The following is a 16,543-nucleotide window of genomic DNA, read 5'->3' on the forward strand; positions in this document are numbered from 1 at the left end:
TGCTCGTGGCCACGTGGGACCGAGTCGCCTTCTTCGGGGCCCGCGGCCTCCGGGTGAGGGCGGGAGCCGGAGGGGGCCGGGGGCGGGAGGGGACACAGAACGAGCCGGAGGAGGACGAGCAGCAACCCGTCCCTCCTGCCCGTCGCCCGCCCTCTTCCCCCCCCCCCCCGCCACGACCCCGGTTCCCCTTCTCCTCCGCCGCCCCGTCCCGCCGCTGACCCCCGTCCCCCGGCGCCCCTGCCCGGTTCTCCGCCTCCCCGCAGGTGAACACGTTCCAGGCCGTACTGGCCGCGGGCGCCGCCGCCTCCTTCGTGCTGCTGCATTACTCCGAGATGCAGTGGACCACGGGAACGGCCAGCGGCGGGGACCCGCACACCGGGCTGGGGGGCGCCGCGGCGCAGGTGGGGCGGGGCCTGGGGTCGGGCGGGGTCCGGCCCCGAAATCCCGCGGGCGGATCGGCGCTCACCCCGCCTGTGGTCCCGGTTCCGCCGCCCAGGCCGGGTTCAGCAGCGGCTTCAAGCACGACTACTTCGCGCTCCCGGGGTCGCGGTCACCCGGGATCCTGCGCTTGGCGGCCGCGAGCAACGTGGGGACCCCGGGCCGCTGGATCTTCCGAACCGACCGCTTCGGGGCCCCGAATGGCTGCGTGGTCCGCGGTGAGTGGGGGCGACCCCCTCCCCAGCCGCCTCCCGCGGGCCCCTCGCCTCCCGGCCTTGGACGGGCCCCAGACGCCCCGCTCCCATCTCTCCCCAGCCCAGTTCCTGCCCACCGGATCCGCCTTCTGGACCGACACCAGCTGCGACCGACGGTGCCGGTGCGCCGAGGGCGGGTCGGTGAGCTGCTGGCCGGAGAGCTGCCCGGAGGGGCAGCGCTGCCGCCCCGCCTACCCCTTCGCCCGCTGCCAGCTGTCGCGGGGCCCGTCCTGCCGGCTGGGCCCGGGCTCGGACCTTCTCACGGCCTCGGGTCAGCTGGTCCGCTTGCCGCCCTGCCCGGCCACCCTGGCCCGGGCTCCCGGTAACGGCACCGGCTTCCTGGTGGAGGCAGAGCGGAGCGGTCGGCTGCTGCGTATGGTCATCCGCGGTCAGGAGATCGTGGTGGACAGGGACTGGACCGGACAGCTGCTGGCGAGTCTCCACCCCCAGCTCCCGGGGCCCTCCCCCCGCCCCGCCCCATCCCGTCCCCGCTCTCCCCAATCCCCGCCCTGCTTCTCCCAGGTCCATCCCTCCAATCAATCAATCGTATTTCTTGAGCGCTTACTGTGTGCAGAGCACTGGACTAAGCGCTTGGGAAGTACAAGCTGGCAACATATAGAGGCGGTCCCTACCCAACAGTGGGCTCACAGTCTAGAAGGGGGAGACAGAGAACAAAACCAAACATACTAACAAAATAAAATAAATAGAATAGATATGTAAAAGTAAAATAAATAAATAGAGTAATAAATATGTACAAACATATATACATATATCATCATCAATCGTATTTATTGAGCGCTTACTATGTGCAGAGCACTGTACTAAGCGCTTGGGAAGTACAAATTGGCAACATATAGAGACAGTCCCTACCCAACAGTGGGCTCACAGTCTAAAAGGGGGAGACAGAGAACAAAACCAAACATACTAACAAAATAAAATAAATAGAACAGATATGTACAAGTAAAATAAATAAATAAATAAATAGAGTAATAAATATGTACAAACATATATACAGGTGCTGTGGGGAAGGGAACGGCCGCCCTGCCGCCCGGCGTCCCGCTAGGGACTCTCGCTTTCCGCTAGGAGACGGAAAGGTCCCTCAGTTTCTCGGCGGGAGATCCTCGCAGCCGGAATCCCTGAGTGACTCCCCCCTGTCCCCTCGCCAGGTGAACGGGGTTCTCTAAAAGGGGGAGACAGAGAACAAATCCATACTAACAAAATAAAATAAATAGAATAGATATGTGCAGGTAAAATAAATAGAGTAATAAATATGTACAAACATATATACAGGTGCTGTGGGGAAGGGAACGGCCGCCCTGCCGCCCGGCGTCCCGCTAGGGACTCTTGCTTTCCTCTGGGAGACGGAAAGGTCCCTCAGTGTCTCGGCGGGAGGTCCTCGCAGCCGGAATCCCTGAGTGACTCCCCCCCGTCCCCTCGCCAGGTGAACGGGGTTCGCTCTGCGCTGCCCGTGCGACTACTCGGCGGCCGAGTCACCGCCTGGAGGGACGTCAGGGCGATGTACGTGGCCACCGACCTGGGAGTGGAGCTGTGGACCGATGGGGGGAGGCTGGATCTCACCCTGCCGCCCCAACCGCCCGCTCCCCTCTCCGGCCTGTGCTCCGCCGCCGACCCCGCCTCGATTCTCCCCGGCCCCGCCTGCGCCGAGCCCGGCCGGTCCTCCGCGGGCTGCACCCCCGCGCAGCGGGCCCAGCTGGCCGCCCCCGACGCCTGCGGGCTCCTGGCCGCCCGGGCCGGACCTTACGCCGTCTGCCGCGGGGCGCTGAACCCGAAGCCCTTGGTGCTCCGCTGCGTGGAGGAGATGTGTCGGACCCGGGAGGCGGGCAGGAGCGAGGGGGCCCTGTGCGCCGTGCTCGCCGTCATCGTCCGGAGTTGCCGAGCTGTTAACCGCATGGACGGCCCGTGGAGGGACGGAGGTCGCTGCGGTAAGTATGTGTTGGGGGGGCGGCGGGGGCGTCACCCCCAGCCCAGCCTCACCCACGTCACTTGGAGCCGGCGCCGCTCCTCAGATCCGTCTCCGCTTCGGCCCCCGTTTCTGGCGCTTAGTACAGTGCCCTGCACACAGTAAGCGCTCTATAAATACGATTGAATGAATGAATGAATGAATGAATGACGCGCCCCCGCCCTCTCCTTCCCTCCCGCGGCCGATCACCCAGCCCCAATCAGGGAGAAGCGAGGGAGATTTCTCTCTCTCTCTCTCTCTCTCTCTCTCTCTCTCTCTCTCTCTCTCTCTCTCTCTCTCTCTCTCGTCCCTCCTCTCTGGATCTCTGCACGGACCCATGCTCCTCCCCGCCCCCGTCCCTCCTCTCTGGATCTCTGCACGGACCCATGCTCCTCCCCGCCCCCGTCCCTCCTCTCTGGATCTCTGCACGGACCCATGCTCCTCCCCGCCCCCCGTCCCTCCTCTCTGGATCTCCGCACGGACCCATGCTCCTCCACTCCCCCGTCCCTCCTCTCTGGATCCCCGCACGGACCCATGCTCCTCCCCTCCCGCTCCCGCGTCCAGACCCCGTGTGCCCCGAGAACAGCCACCTGGAGGAGTGCGCCAGCGGCTGCCCGGCCAGCTGTGCGGACCCCGGGGCGCCGCAGGCCTGCACCCTCCCGTGCCAGGAGGGCTGCGCCTGCAACCCGGGCTTCCTGCTGAGCGAGGAGGGCGCCTGCGTGGCCCGGGCCCACTGCGGCGGCTGCGCCCTGCCCGGCGGCCGCTACCTGCCGCTAGGGGGCGCCGCGCTGCTGCTGGAGGGCTGCGGGCGCCGCTGCGCGTGTCCGGCGGGGGGCGCCCTGCGGTGCGCGCCCCACGCGTGCGCGGCCGGGCAGCGCTGCGGCCTGCGCGGGGGCCGGCCGGCCTGCCTGCCCGCCGGGGCCGCCGCCAGCTGGGTGTCCGGCGACCCGCACTACCGCACCTTCGACGGCGCCGCTTTCAGCGCGCCGGGCTCCTGCCGCTCCGTGCTGGCCCGGACCTGCGCCGCGGGCGGGCCGCCTCCGTTTGCCGTGCGCGTGGACAGCGAGCCCCGAGGGCCCGCGGCCGGGGCCTGGACCCGCCGAGTGGATGTGGACGTATACGGGACGCGCGTCACCGTGCTGGCCCGGGACCGCGGCACCGTGCAGGTGAGGGCCGGAGTCCGTTCATTCGATCGTATTTTGGGAGCGCCTACCGGGTGCGGAACACTGGACTATCAATCAATCGATCGATCGTATTTATTGAGCGCTTACTGTGTACAGAGCACTGTGCTAAGCGCTTGGGAAGTACAAGTTGGCAACATATAGAGACAGTCCCTACCCAACGGTGGGCTCACATTCTAAAAGGCTAAGCGCTTCAAGACTAAGCGCTTGAAGCAGTACAACAATAAGCAGACACATTCCCTGCCCACGGGGAGCTTACAGACAAGTCAGGGGAGGGTCATCCGGGCCGGGGCTTGGTCCCACCCGCCCATCTGTCGTATCCCAACCGCCAAACCTCCGGCTAGGGAGCGTGACCCCCTCGCCCCCTCCCCCACCCCCGCCACGCCAAGGTGACGCCCCCTCCCCCGCAGGTGAACGGGTCCCGGGCGAACTTACCCGTGGTCCTGGCCGGGGGACGCGTCCTCGTCTACTACAGCGGCTCGGCGGCCGTGGTCCGGACCGACGCGGGTCTGTCCGTGTCCTTCGACTGGTCGCACCACGTCTCGGTGACGGTGCCGGAGTCCTACGCCGGGGCCCTGTGCGGGCTCGGGGGCGACTTCAACGGGGACCCCCGCGACGACTTCCGAGCGCCCGACGGCTCGCTGCTGGCCGACGCCGCCGCCTTCGCCGCCAGCTGGCGGGAGCCGGACGCGCCGGGCGCGGCTCCGTGCGTGGCCCCGCGCCCCGCGCCGCGCTGCGCCCGCGAAGCCCAGGCCCGATACGGCGCCGGAGGCGCCTGCGGACTGATCGCCGCCCAGGACGGGCCCTTCCGCGCCTGCCACCGGCCGGACGAAGCTCGGCTCCACCTAGAAAACTGCGTCCACGACATGTGTGTCACCGGCGGGGCCCGGGACACGCTCTGCGCGCTGCTAGGCAGCCACGCGAGGCAGTGCCAGAGCCACGGACTGCCCATCCTACCGTGGAGGGAGCAGGCGGGCTGCGGTGAGGGGCCGGGGGCGGGCCCACTCCCCTCTCCCGTTGTCCTTGTAACCCTGGGGGTTGCCAGTCTAGTGGGGGAGACAGGACACACACACACACAAACACTCTCTCTCTCTCTCTCTCTCTCTCTCTCTCATTCACTCACTCACTCCCGGGTCCTTGGGGAGGGAAAGGGGAGGTGAGAAATACGATCCCTTGTGGCGCTGCTCATCTGAGTTGGAAGAGAAGGGGGAGGTGAAGGGGGCGGGTCATGGCAAACACACACACACTCACTCACTCACTCACTCACTCACTCACTCCCGGGTCCTTGGGGAGGGAAAGGGGAGGTGAGAAATACGGTCCCTTGTGGCGCTGCTCATCTGAGTTGGAAGAGAAGAGGGGGTGAAGGGGGCGGGTCATGGCACACACACACACACACACACACACACTCTCACCAAAACGCACTGCTGTCCCCGCTCTCCCCAGACCTGCCTTGTCCGGCGCACAGCCACTACGAGCTCTGCGGCTCCTCCTGCCCCGCTTCCTGCGCCGGCCCCGTCCCGGGGCTGGGCCTGGGCCCCTCCCGCTGCCCGACGCCGTGCCAGGAAGGATGTCAGTGCGACCCCGGCTTCGTGCTGAGCGGCACCGGCTGCGTGCGCCCGGCGCGGTGCGGCTGCAGCTCCGGGGGCCGCTACTACGTGGCCGGAGAGACCTTCTGGGCGGGGCCGTCCTGCCTGCGCCGCTGCCGCTGCGACCCCGCTTCCCACACCGTGCGCTGCGCCGCCGCCGCCTGCCGGACCGGGGAGCGGTGCGGGATGCTGCGGGGCGTCCTCGGCTGCCACCCGTTGGGCCCGGCCTCCTGCCGCGCGGCGGGCCGCTCGCAGCTCAGCACCTTCGACGGCCGCATCTACGCGGCCCCGGCTTCGTGCGCCTTCGTCCTGTCCGAGCTGTGCGGGGCCCCGGATCCCGCGGACCCCGCCCCGCTGCCCCCGTTCAGGGTCGAGGTCAAGAAAAGGCCCGGCCCACGGGGCCCCGAGCTGGAGGAAGTTTCGGTGCTGGTCAACGGGACCCAAGTGCGGTTCTCGAGAGCGGAGCCGGGCCTCGCGCAGGTAAAGTCCCCGGCCCCAGGAGCCCCACGGGCCCCACCCCCCGCCCCGCGCCTCCTCTCACGGCCCGGACTCTGTCGTCTTCAGGTGGACGGGGAGGCCGTGGCCTTACCCCTGCGCTTTCCCGCCGCCGGGCTGGCTCTGTACCGCGACGGCCCCTTCTCAGAGCTGCAGAGCGACTTGGGCCTGGCGGTCCGCTCAGACCTCGCTTACAGCGTCCACCTCTCCCTGCCCCCACGCTACGCGGGCCGCGTCTGCGGCCTGTGCGGGGACTTCAACGGCGATCCGGCCGACGACCCGCGGCCCCCGCCTCCCGCGCCGAGGGGCGACCCGGCCGACGACCCGCGGCCTCCGCACCTCACGCCGAGGGGCGAGCCGGCCGACGAGCTACAGCCCCCGCATCTCCTGCCGAGAGGCGGCCCGACCGACGACGGCCACCCCGGGAACGGCTCCCGGCGGATGGGCCCGGCCGCCGCCCCCGGGGCCTCGAAGGCGGACCTGGCCCACGGCACGGCTGCGTGGAGCAGCGACGACTGCGACGGAGCCTGCGGGGGGGGCCCACGGCCCCGCGTGCCCGTCCTGCGAGGACCCGCGGCGGCTGGCCGCGGCCAGGGCTCTCTGCCGGCTGGTGCTGGACCCTGAGGGCCCCTTCGCCGCCTGCCACGCCCTCGTGGCCCCGGCGCCCTACGAGGAGGCCTGCGTGAGCGACGCCTGCCTGGACCCCGCCAGCGCTGAGCGGCTCCTCTGCCTGGCCGCGCGGGATTACACCGCCTCCTGTCAGCGCGTCAACGCGAGCCTCCAGCCCTGGAGAAACGCGTCCTTCTGCGGTCAGGGCGGCCGAGGGCTGGCGCGGGGGAGGTGGGGGCCGGGGGCAGCCACGCGGGAGTCACGGGAGGGAGGGAAGGAGGGAGCCCCGGCGCGCGAGGGGGGCTCAGCGCCGCCTCCGGCCCCTCCTCCAGACCCCGGCTGCCCCGCACACAGCCGCTACCGGCTCTGCAGAGACCCCCGAGCGCTCCGCCTCTGTGCCGGCGCCCCGCTCCCCTCCCGCGACCGCCCCGCCTGCTCCGAGGGCTGCGCCTGCCTCGACGGGTTCCTGTGGAATGGCCAGAGCTGCGTCCGGCCGGGACAGTGCGGCTGTGAGCATGAAGGACGCTACTACCACGTGAGGCTAAGGGCCGGCTGGCCCCGCCCCGAAATGCCCCCTAATCGATCAATCAATCGTATTTATTGAGCGCTTACTGGGTGCAGAGCACTGTACTAAGCGCTTTGGAAGTACCAGTTGGCAACATATAGAGACGGTCCCTACCCAACAGTGGACTCACAGTCTAAAAGGGGGAGACAGAGAACAAATCCAAACATACTAACAAAATAAAATCAATAGAATAGATATGTACAAGTAAAATAAATAGAGTAATAAATATGTACAAACATATATACAGGTGCTGTGGGGAAGGGAAGGAGGTAAGATGGGGGGATGGAAAGGGGGACGAGGGGGAGAGTATGGAAGGGGCTCAGTCTGGGAAGTCCTCCTGGAGGAGGTGAGCTCTCAGTAGGGCCTTGAGGGGAGGAAGAGAGCTAGCTTGGCGGATGGGCATTTGCTGAGCGCTTACCGTGGGCTAGGCGCTTGGGAGATTTCAATTCAGGAGAGTCAGAGACACGATCCCTGCCCTCCACGAGCTTGCGATCTAGTGGGGAGTTGACGATCTTTCGATCGATAGAAATTATGGAGCCTCTCGTGCGTGGAGGGCGCGCGACTAAGCTCCGGAGAGCGTGCAGTAGAGAGAATGGCGCCATCCCTGCCTTCGAGGAGCTTACAGTCTATCGGGGGAAGAGGGGGGGACATGGTACCTTACAGACCGGAGGAAGAAGTGCTCAGCTAGTAGAACTAGGTCCATCGGTACAGTACACTGTGCTGAACCACAGTGGGTTGTGACGGAAGGAAAAGAAAACTTAATCAGGGAAAACTTCCCGGAGGAGATGAGTTTTCAGAAGAGTTGGAAAGATGGACAGAGCAGTGGTCCGTCAGATGGAACGAGGGAGGGACTTCCAGACGGGGAGGGAGTGGGCAAGAGATTGGTGACCAGAAAGACGAGAATGAAGCACAAAGAGGAGAATAGCTCGAGGGGAGAGAAGAATGTGAGCTGTGGTGATGTGGGAGAAGAGAATGGAAAGGCGGGAGGAAGAAAGTAGTAGGAATAGTCTTTATTAAGCGATTGAGCATTTGTCAACTAAAGGTGCAACGCACTGAATTGAAACGTATAATTAAGTGCCTTAAGTATTTGATTAAGTGCCTTAAAGCCGATGGGGAGGAGTTTCTGCTTGATGCAGAGAGGTTTGGACAACTTTTGGGGGTTTCTGAAGAGCCTGGTTTCTGAGAAGCGGCGTGGCCTACTGGGAAGAGCATGGGCCTCGGAGTCGGAAGACCTGGGCTCTGATCCCGGCTCCGCCACTTGTCTGTTGCGTGACAAATCACTTAACATCTCTGTGCCTCACTTACCTCATCAGTAAAATGGGGATTAAGACTGTGAGCCCCACGTCGGACATGGACTGTGTCCAATCTGACTTGCTTGTATCTACCCCAGAGCTTAGTACAATACCTGACACACAGTGAAAGCTTATTATTATTATTAACAAATACCATCTTTTGAAAAGCGGAGAACCAAAGGCTTAACAATGATTCGGGAAGAGAATGAAGAATGGACTTAGAGGGGGATGAGGGGAGAAGAACTGGAGGCAGGGAGATCAGCAAAGAGGTGGATCTAATAGGCGAACAGGGATATGACAAGTGTTATAATAAGCGGGTAGCTGTTTGGTTGGAGAGGAAGGAGTGGATTCTGGAAATGTGGGAGAAGGACAGACAGGCCTTAGATCACAATGAACATGCTGACTAAAACAGTAGAAATCAAGGGTAACGCCAAAACTGCGAGTTTGAGAGTTCAATCCATCAGTCGTATTTATGGAGCACTTGCTGCGTACAGAGCACTGTGCTAAGCGCTTGGGAGGCTGCAATATAACACGGTGGCACTGTCGACCGCCACGAGAAAGGAGAGGAGAGGAAAGGATTTGGAAAGTAAGACGGAGAGTTCAGTTTTAGGCTGATGGAGCTTGAAGTGGCGGCAGGACCTCCCTCTAGAGCGGTGTGTCCTGGAGACAGGACGAGGTGGGCGGTTGGGGATGGGAAGAGGGATTGGGGCTAAAAGGGAAGATTTGCAGTCATCCGTGTAGAAGCCGCGGGAGCGGATGAACTCCCTAAGGAAGCGCCTGTAGATTGAGACGAGAAGGTGGCTCCAGCACAGAGCTGTGAGGGACGCCTACGGTTAGGAAGGCGGAAGAGGAGCCAGCCCAAGGGAGAGAAGGCGCAGCCGGGGCGGTAGGATGAGAAAAAGCCGAGGAAAGGGTTGGTGAAACCCGGGTTGGATGGGCCCAGCCCGGCGCCCCTCCAGCTCGGAAGGCTGGCGGGGCCCGCGCCGTCGGGGGGCTGGGGAGGCCTCTGCCGGCGCGGCCGGCGAACTGGCGGGTCCGAAAAGGCGGCTGACGGCCCTTCTCTCCGGGCAGGTGGGGACGTTGGTGTGGCTCCCCGGCTGCTCGAGACGCTGCAGCTGCGAAGCGGGCGCCCGGTTCCGCTGCTCGGCGGCTCGCTGCCCCGCCGGGGAGCGCTGCGCGGTGCGCCACGGCCGCCGAGGCTGCCACGGCCCCATGGGCACCTGCTCGGCCTCGGGAGACCCGCACTACTACTCCTTCGACGGCGCCGTCACCCACTTCCAGGGCACCTGCAGCTACGAGCTGACGCGCTCCTGCGGGCCCGGCCCGAGCCCCGGCGGGCTCTCGTTCCGCGTCGTGGCCACCAACAGGCACTTCCGCAGCCGCCGCGTCTCCTTCGTCAGCCGCGTGGAAGTCTGGCTGCACGGGCCGGGCCTGGCAGCGCACGTGGTCCTGGGCCAAGGCCGGGCCCTGCAGGTGGGCGGGGCCGCAGCGGGCGCGCGCGACCCGGCGGCTCGGCGGGGAGTCCGAGTCCGGGAGCCTCCCGGTGCCGCGCCTACTTGCTCCCCCTCCCCCGTGGCCGCCCACGCTCTGTTCGGAACCGTTCGGAACCGTAAGCGCTCAATAAATACGATTGACGATGCTGAGCCCGACCCCCTCTCCCCACCCCGCTCCCAGGTCGACGGCAGGGCCGCGACGCCGCCGGTGCGGCTGGGCCTCCGGGCGCGCGTAACGGAGGGGCGGCAGGGCGCTGTGGCGGTGCAGGTGGACGAGGAATTGGAGGTGCGCTTCAACGGCCGCGGTGCCGCCGTGGTCCGGGTGGCGTCGAGGTACCGTGGCCGCCTCTGTGGCATGTGCGGGAACTTCAACGGAGATCAGGCCGACGACAAGCTCCTGCCCAGCGGCGCCCCGGCCCCCAGCGATGCCGCCTTCGGGAACGCTTGGCAGACGGACCCCAGCCCCGCTGGGTGCGCCTAACTCCTCTCGCCGGACTTGATCCCCGGGAGCTGACCCCGCCTCCTTCAGGCCATGACCTCCCCCCACCCCCGCTCAATCAATCAATCGTATTTATTGAGCGCTTACTGTGTGCAGAGCACTGTACTAAGCGCTTGGGAAGTACAACTTGGCAACACATAGAGACGGTCCCTACCCAACAGCGGGCTCACAGTCTAGAAGGAGCAGCGTGGCTCAGTGGAAAGAACACGGACTTTGGAGTCAGAGGTCATGGGTTCAAATCCCGCTTCCGCCACATGTCTGCTGTGTGATCTTGGGCAAGTCACTTAACTTCTCTGGGCCTCAGTTACCTCATCTGTAAAATGGGCGTTAACACTGTGAGCCCCACGTGGGACAACCTGATCACCCCGTATCCTCCCCAGCACTTAGAACAGTGCTTTGCACATAGTAAATGCTTAACAAATGCCAATTATTATTATTATTATTATTAGAAGAGTGGGCTCACAGTCTAGAAGAGTGGGCTCAAGTAACCCAAGGCCCTGCTTCCCTCCCAATCAAGACTCTCAGGCCCCTGAAAACCCTGACACAGATCCCGAAGCCCCTCCCCTCCGTGCTCCAGCCCTCCTGCACCCCCCCCCCTCAAACCTTGACCCCAGGGCATCGCCCCCGCAGGTGCCAAAAGGATTCGGGGGAAGGCGAGCCCTGCCCGGACCTGGCGCAGGCGCAGCAGCTCTGCTTCATCCTCGTCAATCGCTCTGGCCCCTTCGCCGAGTGCCATTGGCATGAAAGTCCCGGTCCCTACGCCCAAGCTTGCATCTACGACCTCTGCCGCTACGGCACCGGGAACCGAATGCAGTGTGCCGCGCTGGAACCATATGCAGAGCTGTGCGCCCTGCACGGGCTTCACCTACCGGACTGGAGGGAGGAGCTGGGTTGCGGTAAGCACGGCGCTGGCCACGCCCCCAATCGGCCCCCGGTATTCTTCGAGGGCGAGAGCACAATCAATCAATCAATCAATCAATCAATCAATCGTATATATTGAGCGCTTACTGTGTGCACAGCACTGTACTAAGCGCTTGGGAAGTACAAGTCGGCAACACATAGAGACAGTCCCTCCCCAACAGCGGGCTCACAGTCTAGAAACAGTATAACAGAGGCGGTAGACACATGTTCCCTACATTCAGAGGAGCTTACAGTGTGGGGGGGCGAGGGCAGACGTTAAAATAAATATGGATAGGTGCGTAAGTGCCGTGGGGCTGAGGGAGGGGTGAATAAGGACTCAAATTAATTAAATTAATGATGGCATTTATTAAGCGCTTACTATGTGCAAAGCACTGTACTAAGCGCTGGGGAGGTTACAAAGTGATCAGGTTGTCCCACGGGGGGCTCACAGTCTTAATCCCCATTTTACAGATGAGGTAACTGAGGCACAGAGATGTTAAGTGACTTGCCCAAAGTCACACAGCTGACAATTGGCGGAGCCGGGATTTGAACCCCTGACCTCTGACTCCGAAGCCCGGGCTCTTTCCACTGAGCCACGCAGCTTCTCTGCTTTTCGATCAATGTCGATCGTTCCATCAATCAGCCGTATTTGCTTAGCGAATCTAAGTGCAACGATGACAAAGAGGGCAGAGGACGTAGGAGAGATGAGGCCTTAGTCGGGGAAGGTCTCTTGGAAGAGATGTGATTTCGGTAAGGCTCGGAAGGTGGGATAAGTGATCGCCTGTCGGATCTGAAGGGGAAGGGAGTTCCAGGCCAGAGGCAGGACGTAGGCGAGCGATAACCGGCGAGATCGAGGTGTAGTGAGTGGGTTGGCGTTGGAGGAGCGAAGTGTCTGGGCGGGGTTGCAATAGCCGTCGCCTCCCCCTCGCCCCCCAAGTCGCTCCCTCCCCCTGCCCCACGGCCGGGTCCGGGGAGGCGAGGCGCCGGGGGACGCGGGCGGGGGCTGCGGCGGGGCAGGTGGGAGCCGGGGGCCGGGGGCCGAGCACAGGAAGGGGGAAGGCCCAGTCCCGGCCCCCCCGCCCCCCGCTGAACCCCTCCCGGCCCCGCGCAGGTGTGACCTGCCCGCCCAACAGCTACTACGACTTCTGCGGGCCGCCCTGCCCGCCCACCTGCGGCGGGTTCAACGGCAGCGGCCTGGGCTGCGGCGGCCCGTGCAGCGCGGGCTGCTTCTGCCGCGACGGCTTCGCGCTGGAGGCGGGCGCGTGCGTGGCCCGGGCCCGCTGCGGCTGCGCGCTGCCCGGCGGCCGCTACCTGCCGCTGGGGGGCGCCGCGCTGCTGCACGACGACTGCAGCCGGCGCTGCGCGTGCCGGGCCCCGGGCGCCCTGCAGTGCGCGCCCCACGCGTGCGCGCCCGGGGAGCGCTGCCGCCTGCGCGGGGGCCGGCGGGGCTGCCACCCAACGCGCTTCGGGACCCTGTGGCTCTACGGGGATCCGCACGTGCAGACGTTCGACGGGGCGGCGCTCCGCCTGCACGAGCCCCGACGCTTCACCCTCAGCCGCTCCTGCCGCACCCGCCGCCGCCGCCGCCGGCTCCAGCCCTTCGCCGTCGCCCTCACCGTGGGCCGCGGGCCCGGGGCGGCCGCCTGGGCGCGGCGCTTGGACGTGGACGTGCTCGGGGCGCGGCTCGGTCTGCTGGCGTGGCGACCGGGGTCGGTGGAGGTAGGACCCCACCCCCCGGCCCCGAGCCCCACGCCCCATACCTCTTCTCTCCCGCCCTTGCCCTTTTAATAATATCAATCAATCAATCAGTCGTATTTAGTGAGCGCTTACTGTGTGCAGAGCACTGGACTAAGCGCTTGGGAAGTACAAGTTGGCAACATATTATAATAACAATGATGGCATTTATTAAGCGCTTACTATGTGCAAAGCACTTTTCTAAGCGCTGGGGAGGTTACAAGGTCATCAGGTTGTCCCACGTGGGGCTCACAGTCTTCATCCCCATTTTACACATCAGGTCAGCTGAGGCCCAGAGAAGTGAAGTGACTTGCCCAAAGTCACCCAGCTGACAATGGGTGGAGTCGGGATTCGAACCCATGACCTCTGACTCCAAAGCCTGGGCTCTCTCCACTGAGCCACGCTGCTTCTCTGCTTTTCGATCAGTGTCGATCGTTCCATCAATCAGTCGTATTTGCTTAGCGATTGCTGTGCGCAAAGCACTGGACCGACTGCCTGGGAGAGGACGGTGCAACAGCCCACAACGAGCTCACTGCCTGAGACAGATATTAACATAAGTAAATAATTACGGATAGCTACACAAGCGCTGTGGGGCCGAGGTGAATAAAGGGTGCAAATCCAAGTACGAGGACGACACAGAAGGGAGAGAGATTGGGGAATGAAGGCTTAGTCAGGGAAGGCCCCCCGGAGGAGATGTATTTCTAATAAGGTTTTGAACGTGGGGAAAGTGATCGTCTGTCAGAAATGAAGAGGGAGGATGTAAGCGAGAGGTCGGCGGAGAGATAGACGCCCCGTCCCTCTCCCTCCTCTGGCAGTAGCCCATCACCTGCCGCCTCCTCAGTGATTCCCGCCCCGCATCCTTCACCCCCGCAGGTGAACGGGTCCCGGGCGAACTTACCCGTGGTCCTGGCCGGGGGACGCGTCCTCGTCTACTACAGCGGCTCGGCGGCCGTGGTCCGGACCGACGCGGGTCTGTCCGTGTCCTTCGACTGGTCGCACCACGTCTCCGTGACGGTGCCGGAGACCTACGCCGGGGCCCTGTGCGGGCTCGGGGGCGACTTCAACGGGGACCCCCGCGACGACTTCCGAGCGCCCGACGGCTCGCTGCTGGCCGACGCCGCCGCCTTCGCCGCCAGCTGGCGGGAGCCGGACGCGCCGGGCGCGGCTCCGTGCGTGGCCCCGCGCCCCGCGCCGCGCTGCGGCCGCGAAGCCCAGGCCCGATACCGCGCCGGAGGCGCCTGCGGACTGATCGCCGCCCAGGACGGGCCCTTCCGCGCCTGCCACCGGCCGGACGAAGCTCGGCTCCACCTAGAAAACTGCGTCCACGACTTGTGCGCCACCGGCGGGGCCCGGGACACGCTCTGCGCGCTGCTAGGCAGCCACGCGAGGCAGTGCCAGAGCCACGGATTGCCCATCCTACCGTGGAGGGGGCAGGCGGGCTGCGGTGAGGGGCCGGGGGCGGGCCCACTCCCCTCTCCCTTTGTCCTTGTAACCCTGGGGGTTGCCAGTCTAGTGGGAGAGACAGGACACATACACACACACACACACACACTCTCACTCACTCACTCACTCACTCCCGGGTCCTTGGGGAGGGAAAGGGGAGGTGAGAAATACGGTCACTTGTGGCGCTGCTCATAAGAATAATAATAATAATGGCATTTATTAAGCGCTTACTGTGTGCCAAGCACCGTTCTAAGCACTGGGGAGGTTACAGTGTGATCGGGTTGTCCCACGGGGGCTCACAGTCTTCGCCCCCATTTTACAGATGAGGTAACTGAGGCCCAGAGAAGTGAAGTGACTTACCCAAAGTCACACAGCTGACAAGTGGCGGAGCCGGGATTTGAACCCACGGCCTCTGACTCCAAAGCCCGGGCTCTTTCCACTGAGCCACGCTGCTTCTCCATCCCAACTCGTCTGAGTTGGGAGAGAACTGGGGGGGGGGGGGGGGGAAGGGGGCGGGTCATGGCAAACGCACGCACGCGCACACACACACACACACACACACGCACGCACGCACACACACACAGTGTCTCACTCAAACGCACTGCTGTCCCCGCTCTCCCCAGACCTACCGTGTCCGGCGCACAGCCACTACGAGCTCTGCGGCTCCTCCTGCCCCGCTTCCTGCGCCGGCCCCGTCCCGGGGCTGGGCCTGGGCCCCGCCCGCTGCCCGACGCCGTGCCAGGAAGGATGTCAGTGCGACCCCGGCTTCGTGCTGAGCGGCACCGGCTGCGTGCGCCCGGCGCGGTGCGGCTGCAGCTCCGGGGGCCGCTACTACGTGGCCGGAGAGACCTTCTGGGCGGGGCCGTCCTGCCTGCGCCGCTGCCGCTGCGACCCCGCTTCCCGCACCGTGCGCTGCGCCGCCGCCGCCTGCCGGACCGGGGAGCGGTGCGGGATGCTGCGGGGCGTCCTCGGCTGCCACCCTCAGCTCGTGGCCTCCCCCGGACATTCGCGTCTGAAAAGGCGCCCCGGGTCCGACGCGCCCTGTTCAGGGCTCTTGGAGGACTTGGCTTCGGTCAGAGGGAGCGGGGCTCAGGTAAATCCCGCTCCTGCCCCTCCATAGTTGGGGCCGGGTCGGGTGGGTTCTGGGCGTTGAGGGGACGGGGTCCCCCCTTTATCCTCTCCCCGTCGGATTGGCCATACCACAGCCAGCCCCTCCCACTCTCCCCCCCCCAAATCCCGGTTACAGCCCCTCCTACCTCCCCCATCCTTTCCCGAAAGGCGCCGTGCAGCAACCGGTTTGGTGTTCATCCCTGGAGCCAGCGCTTAGTACAGTGCCTGGCACGTAATCAGAGCTAAACAAATACCATAAAAAAAACAAAACCCAAAAGCCGGGGATGGCGTTGTCCCGCCCTGTCCCGCCCTGTCTGCGTATATCTGGGCAGAGGCGAGGAGCCTTTCGGTGAAGGTGAAAGTCTCACTGCCGCGTGGGCAAAAGCAGCTCCCGTATCCCCGGAGGGAGTGTAAATCCGGGATCGGGCGTTTCACAGAGGGCGGCAAGGAGTGCTTCAGAGCAGTTTCTCCCTCTCAGACGTGCCCGGACCCGGTGACAGCAGCCCTGACACCTCACGACAGACCCTGTTTCCCGCTTCCACCGGTGCTGGAGGGAAGCCCTCCCTGTGGGCGCCGTGCGGTGTCCTCCAGGCTCGCAGGCCCCCTCACTCTTCCCTGCCACTCCCGGGACCCTGAGAGCCCATCCTCGGCCTGTGGGAACGAGGTCTGCACAGCCATCAGCCCGGGCCATGACCTTCTGTTTGCTCAACCCCTATCTTCCTCCAGATCCAGGCCCCTCTCCCGTTCGCCCCTGTATGGTGAGTGTCCACCCCGTCTTCCCCATCTATTCATTCAATCGTATTTATTGAGCGCTTACTGTGTGCAGAGCACTGTCCTAAGCGCTCGGACACTTAATCTGGGCCCTCTGTCCTGAGACAGAAGTTGCTGCTGGGAGTGGCGGTGTGATCATCCCCGCCCCCCTTGACCTAGGCTTCCTTCCCTGGTCCCCACAACCCCTTTCCTTTCATTCATTCAATCGTATTT

At 64.5% G+C, this 16,543-nt stretch overlaps 1 protein-coding gene across 1 annotated transcript; it reads left to right on the top strand.

Moving 5' to 3' along the window:
* The first annotated feature begins 4,699 nt into the window (after positions 1-4,699).
* On the top strand, positions 4,700-15,569 carry LOC119946171 (IgGFc-binding protein-like). Its single transcript, XM_038767617.1, has 13 exons — positions 4,700-4,814; positions 5,277-5,899; positions 5,984-6,459; positions 6,509-6,723; positions 6,856-7,058; positions 9,452-9,979; positions 10,055-10,344; positions 11,003-11,268; positions 12,069-12,132; positions 12,210-12,289; positions 12,384-12,991; positions 13,880-14,450; positions 15,073-15,569. Exons 1-13 carry the CDS (start codon positions 4,700-4,702, stop codon positions 15,567-15,569), a joined length of 4,536 nt encoding a protein of 1,511 aa, XP_038623545.1.
* Positions 15,570-16,543: the final 974 nt, after the last annotated feature.

Source organism: Tachyglossus aculeatus, chromosome 26 (genome assembly GCF_015852505.1).
Source record: "Tachyglossus aculeatus isolate mTacAcu1 chromosome 26, mTacAcu1.pri, whole genome shotgun sequence".
In the NCBI taxonomy this organism is placed as follows: Eukaryota; Metazoa; Chordata; class Mammalia; order Monotremata; family Tachyglossidae; genus Tachyglossus; species Tachyglossus aculeatus.

Coding starts and splice junctions, on each gene's coding strand:
- LOC119946171 (XM_038767617.1), top strand. CDS start 4,700: ATGTGTGTCACCGGCGGGGCCCGGGACACGCTCTGCGCGCTGCTAGGC. Junction 12,133..12,209: donor ACCGGCGAGATCGAGGTGTA/GTGAGTGGGTTG, acceptor TCGCCCCCCAAG/TCGCTCCCTCCCCCTGCCCC. Junction 12,992..13,879: donor GGCGACCGGGGTCGGTGGAG/GTAGGACCCCAC, acceptor TCACCCCCGCAG/GTGAACGGGTCCCGGGCGAA.